The following is a 6,934-nucleotide window of genomic DNA, read 5'->3' as shown; positions in this document are numbered from 1 at the left end:
AGACTGTAGACTATTGGCTGAAGTGTCGACCTGATCACAGTTAGTCAAACCATCAACTTCCGTGTTGTTTGTTGAGTGGTTGGCCGATGAGGTTACTTCTACATCTCCTCGTTCACTGCAATGTGGAGGCTGCAGTTTCAACATCCCCATAATCCAATGCAGATGTAAATAACTGATTCAACAATTTGTTTTCTCTGGTAAATAAGGAAGCAATTCTAATTTCTGTACAAAAAAACAAATATTGTTCTCTAATTAGTAATATGTGTGTTAATATGATGCTCAAAGATTATTGTCCAGCCAGATATTGAGGCATTTATACTTAGGCACTCTCTCTATGCACATGCAATATAAAACTAAGAACATTATTGGATCTAAGACTGAACCATGCAGAATACCTTTTTTACACAGTTTTTACACTTTATAGTTTGAGGTACATTTTGCAATCTAAGGCTAGTGCAGAGTCATTCAAAACCAGGGAGGTTACAGAAAAGATACCATGCAGAGACTAATCCAGACTCACAGGAAACAAAGAGAGATAGGATTTATTTACCATTTATTTAAAATTATTCATCAATAATTATTCCAAGATTTTTTTTATAAGGTTATAAGTTGATAAATATTAACATCTGTTTGGTCACCAACTGAGAAAGAAGAGTATCAATAACTTCCCTAAGACTTAAAGAGGACATATTGAAGCTTGGTCGAGAACTATTACCCTACCCTAAGAAGTGTAAAGTAGAAAAGAGGAGATATCTGCAATGTTTACCTGTATTTGCCAGTGTAAAAAAAAATGACGTGGTTGAAATAATTTGATCAGTATCACTAAAGAAGAACAAAGATTAAAAAAACCACATACATGCTCAGACATGCACACACAGATATTGAGATACCATTTTATCACACTATTACACACAACACTATTATTCCTATGACTTTTGCTTGATGATTTTTGGGTTCACAACTTCAGTCAGTTATGGTGTCATTATGGGCTTTCCACACAGGACAGGATCTACAGGATCTAGTATGGAGCTTTAAAATAAAATAGGAATTTCCTCAATTTTGTGCTTACTAGAAGTTACCTGTTTGTGATTGTGTTTGTTTAGACTCTGCAGCAGATCTTTGTAAAATATTGCATTTTATTCTTGTTTTGCTTTTAAATTCCGCTGTAAAATGAGTAAAATGTTTAATGAGTAACTAGATAAGGAATACTCTCTGAATGTTAGTCATGGACTATAAATACTGAGGTCATGCGTACAAATTCCACCAGTGCATTTTTAAATGTTTAATGTTTTTAAAATATTCTGATTATATTGTTAGTGTTATTTAAATGTTTAATCAGGTTTTATCACCTTTGCTATACTGCCAGGAATATAGTTCTAAATCTTTCTTTCTTTCTTTCTTTCTTTCTTTCTTTCTTATAACGTTGTAGATCTGTGTGAGCAAACTTTGTCAGTGTCACATGCTTCCACAAACACGCCCCATGCGGACTGTTTAAAAGGGTCTCCCACCAAGATTGTTTTCAACAGACTGACCTGAGAGAGTACAACTCGGCTGTGAACCCTCCTCTCCATGATGAAGATGCAGGTAAGAGCTCAAACAGACTCAATGCAAGCTCTTATATTTAACCCCAATTATTTTATTACATGACAAACATCGCTGCTGCCATTTTCTTTGTCTTTTTCTTTTCTTTTTTTAAAGTTTTTTTTTTGGCCTGTTCATGCCTTTATTGGATAGGACAGCTAAAGATCAACAGGATAGTTTGGTAGAGAGAGGGGATGACACGCAGCAGAGGGCAGCAGGTCGGATTCGAACCCGGGCGTCCCTGTCCTTAGGTTATGTAAAATGTGAACTTTCTTCCTCAGTTACATATTAACAGGGCTTTCTCAGTACCAGTAGGACACATTTGCAGACTTCAGACCTGTGAACTCTGTGAACAAACAGCAACAGTACAGGAAATAGATGTACAGGTACATTATAGTTCAGATTAATAATAAACACAGCACAGCTGTAATACGTTAAACGCAGCAAAAAGTAAATGAGTGGAGATATCCATCTAAAAGTGCAGGTAATCACTGTAATCTCTTTCCTTTCACATCCAGGCAACATTATTTTTAGCTCTGCTGGTTCTTACAGCCGCAGTTCACTGCGACCCCCAGTTTTATCTGCCCATCGACTGTGATGACATCTATCGCCATGACAACACCACCTCCAGTGGGGTGTACATCATCTATCCTGGAGGTCCCACCACACCCCTGCAGGTCTACTGTGACATGGACACTGACGGAGGCAGATGGACTGTCAGTACACCTCGTATTTATCAGATTTTATCATCTTAAACATGAACATACATCAGACTGTGTGCCTCAAAGTAGCACCTGGTTGATTCAAAAATTTATAAAGTTATTCCCCTTGAAATCAATGAAATGAGGCAGTGAAAATATTTCCAACTTTGTCCACAGGGGGCTCCAGAATCAACACAAAATGAAAATTCCTTGTTGGGGCTTTAAATTGATAATACATAAATAAGTAAATGTTTAACCTCTCTCTCTTCCTCCGATTCTCCCTCTCAGGTATTTCAGAGGAGGCTCGATGGGACTGAAAGCTTCTTCAGGCCCTGGAGTCACTATAAAACTGGATTTGGGAAGGTGGCCGGAGAATATTGGCTTGGTGAGTTTTCAAGGGAAAAATACATTAAAAACTGTGCTGCTTTGCATCTTAATTTGCTGAGGCGAGAAGAAATATAAGGTGTGATTTTAAACTAAGTGAAGGTTGAGAGACTGAGAGGAAAAGAGGTTAAAACATGTAAATGATAAGAGGAATTGGAGCAGAAGGTGAAACGAACCAGATCATTGTGCACATTTTTCAGGCCTGGAAAACATCCTCCTGCTGAGTATGAGGAAGAAGAATGAGTTGCGGGTTGACATGGAGGACTGGGAGGGAGGGAAGGTATTCGCCCAATATTCCTCCTTCTCAATCGATACTGAGAACGCTGGGTATCAGCTTCATGTGGGCAGTTTCACTGGCGGATCAGCAGGTGAGAATCACTGAGTGGATCTTACTTTGGGAAGTTTGAATGTCAAGACAAATGGATGGATGTACTGTAAGTAATAATGAATGAAAAAGGGTTCCTTTATCATTTTTGGGGCTTTTTTTAGGATTAAGAAATTAGAAAAAATAAATAAATGGGCCAGGGGCAAAAAAACAGTGTCTTTAAATAATTTATTTTCCAAGTTAAGTTTTTGTTGTATCCTTACAGAGCTGAATGTAATACTGGACTAACAGGCTAGAAAACAATAATGACAGCTTGGATTGATTTTTGTGATTCCAGTGAAAATGTGGTTCTCCAGAGACAAATTGAACTGTTGTCAGATGAATGAAAAATGAAACAATAATGCTCTTTCAGTAAAAAAAAGAAAGAAGTGTTTTCCAAAATACTAGCTTCATTTTAGCCCCTTTATTTGGAGATGCCTTGTTTACCTTTATGATTTAGAAAGTAGATAATCCAGTCTGCGAAGGTAAGAGAGTGTTCAGCTGGTAAGGGACTGTACCAAAATTACATGGGTACAAAGGGGTGTAAAATATTCTAAAAAATACTCACCCCTTTTCTGACCTTCACCACCACTGGCCCTAAAAGTGTTGATATTTCCACAGTCATGTGAGTCTGCACATCATGTCTTCCCACCATGCTTCACATCATGCACACCTGTGTTGTTCCAACAAAATTTTCTCACTCTTTTATTAATCAGAAGGAAATGGTTGCATGCACCTGCCCTCTATGTTCTTGTTACCTGATGTTTTTCCCCCCTGAAAATGTTAAAATATTCACAGCAAATTACTTTTATCTTCTTTAATCTGCTTTCATTACACTTAACAGATTGGATCCTCTATTCAACTTTCTATTTCCTTTCAACAAGTAAAATTGCACAGTGCATGCTCATGTTCGGAAAACACAGCACAGGCATATGTCTTTAAGGTGCAGTCTGTGGGTTTTGGCACCTCTCAATGTCCACACATAGTTCCCATGAACAGGGATAAATAATGAGTTTCATCCATGGACTCAGAGAAAATGTTTAAATATACATTGTATAAAAAAATAAAGAAATAAAAAAAGACCATTATACAGTATTTATATTTAAATGATAACAAAAGAAATCCAGGTGAATTGTTTAACTGTCTCAAGCTCAAATTAGTTGAAGAAATATTTATAATATTTGTAATTTTAACCTTGTTATGTTTTCCATGTAGTAAAGATCCTTAACCATCTCCCTCCATAGTGTTACGGATCCTCTGTTTTAATCACACGTGCTGTGCTTAAGTGAACATTCAGATTCTTATCCAAACAAATAAACGTAACTTAAATCCTCCGCCGGCAAAATGGTAATACAGCAGGAGCACTTTTTAGAGTTTCAACTATTCAACTCAGCTAACATTGTTTTTATATTTATTTCTAGGTGACAGTTTAGTAAATAACAACAACATGAAGTTCACCACCTTTGACAAAGACCAGGACCAGTGGGATAAAAACTGTGCTCAGCATTTTCTAGGTGGATTCTGGTACAACGCCTGCCACGAGGCTAACCCCAACGGGATGTACGCGCCTCATGGTGCCATCGGATTTGAGAACGTCCATGTCATTTGGAATGCATGGAAGGGCTGGAACTACTCCCTTAAGACTATCGCCATGAAGATCAGATCAGTTGCTACGTGTTCATGCACACATTAACCTGATTAACTGATTAGCTGATTAGCTGTAGCTTAAATAGATTATGGTAATACATCACCCTCCATCAAGTGGGGAGAGTTGGGGAGCCGCACCTCCAGCACCTGTGTTGTTCCTACAATATGTATAGAAAAATATGAAATGTCAGTTATTCATTTATTCTTTCAAAAAGGCAAATCAGTCAGAATATTTGAGTTCAACAGGCTGAATGCATTTGCTCCCTATACTCTACTTTCCTGTTTATTCAGTCTCTTCTTTTGTTATGTTGAATTTTGTAAAATATTTTGGGGTCGTTAGTTTTGATAGGTCTTATATAAATAAACTTTATACTGCATTTTTGTTGCTGTTGTTATTATTATCATATATAGTAAGCCTAGTGTGGTACAGAATGTAGTAGGGTTTTCTAGAACCACAAGATAATAGTCTACAACCAATGCTGATTGCTCTGTGAGGATGTGCATAGCATTGCTAAATGCTAATGTCAGCTCACTAACATGCTCTCACATTGACAATTCCAACATGCTGATATTTAGCAGTTATTTACAAAGTGTTTACAACATATGTTTACTTTGTTCACAATCTTAGTTTAGCGTTAGTATGGTTGCTCATCAGCACTGCAGTACAGCTGAGGCTGATGGTGGTGTCATTAGTTTTTAAGAAGTGTTAAGTATTGAACACATTTAATAAACTGACCTAGTGGCGCTAAATGAAAAAGAATCACCAAAGGATTCAACATTTGGGGCACTTAGATTGCCTGCACACAGTCGGTGCTGATCCATCATACTAATATTGAAGTATTTAAGAGGATAAGTTAAAACTTTGACCTGCTGGTGGCGCCTGGAGATGAAAAAAAAAAAAAAAAGCCTTTTATTAGGATAAACTTTTTTGTGACATACTTCTGTGCTCTTGTGCTTCAGAAATCATCAAAGGAGGAAGTTCACAGGCTAAATGCTCTTTGACATTAAAACTTTAATAAGAACAGACAGGGTGCATGTAAACTAAACACAAGGTGTCGCCCTCGTATTGACAGACAGGTGTGGTCTCAACAGGTAGGCTAACATGGAGTGTTACTGGATAAAGAAGAGGACATACTACTGGATCTGACCTGGATATATTACTTACTAAAGTATTCCCAGTGTTTGAAACCATTAGCATGTGACAGCAGTAAAAAAAACAACAACAACATAACAACGAACAAAAAGCTGTGATATCATATTTCACTTGAGCTTTTACAAAAAGACAGTTGTCTGTTGTGGAATTATTTTCTGGGTTTCTTAAAGGTCACCAGGAATTTGTTTTCTGGAAAAGAAAGTCTGCTGCTCTGTGACTATGTGTAATGTTAATACAGGACAGGTACAAACAGGCCAGGGATCAGCTGTGGCGAAAGAAGTATTCAGGTTATTTACTTGTCAAAGCTATTCAGAACCGAGGTATTTTTAACAAAATATATATAAGGTAGCAAACATGAAATTAGTCATTATGCAGAATGTCCACTGGCAGTGTTACATTATTATTTATGCATTATTGAAAGTGGAAAGTGGAAGTGGAAGTGGAGATCATTTTAACTGTTTTATATAATTTTGGGAAGTTGCACTGCCTCATATTTTATAAGATAGATAGATGTGCTTTTTTTATAAAACCTCAATGTGAATGTTGCTAAATAACTATGGGTGTGCAATAAATTGGAATAAAAAAGTGCTTTTTTGAATCACATGGACATGATTCACAAAATTCCAAGTAATTAAGAATCATCCTTTGGAGACCATAAATATCTGACACATTTTAAGGCAATCCATCAAATAGTTGTTGTCCAGGACCAATGGGACAACATTGCCACGTCTTAATGTCCAATAGATTTAGTTTAGTCTCTTATTTTATTATTTTTTGGAAAGTGCTTGGTAGACTCTAGTTTTGGTAAATCTTATATAAATAAACTTTATTATTACTGGTAGCAGCAGCAGTAGTAGTTATTAGTAAATCTGGTATTTTATTGCTTAATGTTTAAAATGTATTAAAGATGTAAATGTGGAAGAAGAAAATGTGACATTGCAAATTTTAGAAAAAAAGGAAGTTTAATTTGTTTTCTATTGTCAAGTGGAGTAAAAGTAAATTGATCCAAACTACTAATTGTACCACCTGTAAGAGTATTTGAGTAAATGTACTGTAACTGAACATGAATGAATAAAACCACCACAGTCCTTGAAAACTGGAATA

The 6,934-nt window shown here is 36.4% G+C and overlaps 1 protein-coding gene across 1 annotated transcript; it reads left to right on the top strand.

Moving 5' to 3' along the window:
* The first annotated feature begins 1,448 nt into the window (after window positions 1-1,448).
* Window positions 1,449-5,054, top strand: LOC127355608 (microfibril-associated glycoprotein 4-like). Its single transcript, XM_051386664.1, has 5 exons — window positions 1,449-1,584; window positions 2,100-2,297; window positions 2,571-2,667; window positions 2,867-3,034; window positions 4,452-5,054. Exons 1-5 carry the CDS (start codon window positions 1,570-1,572, stop codon window positions 4,721-4,723), a joined length of 750 nt encoding a protein of 249 aa, XP_051242624.1. The 5' UTR covers window positions 1,449-1,569; the 3' UTR covers window positions 4,724-5,054.
* The last annotated feature ends 1,880 nt before the right edge of the window (window positions 5,055-6,934 follow it).

The sequence above is a fragment of the Dicentrarchus labrax genome, unplaced genomic scaffold (assembly GCF_905237075.1).
Source record: "Dicentrarchus labrax unplaced genomic scaffold, dlabrax2021, whole genome shotgun sequence".
NCBI lineage: Eukaryota > Metazoa > Chordata > Actinopteri > Moronidae > Dicentrarchus > Dicentrarchus labrax.
Note: the sequence above shows the minus strand (reverse complement) of the source record. Positions and strands in the feature narration are given on the sequence as shown.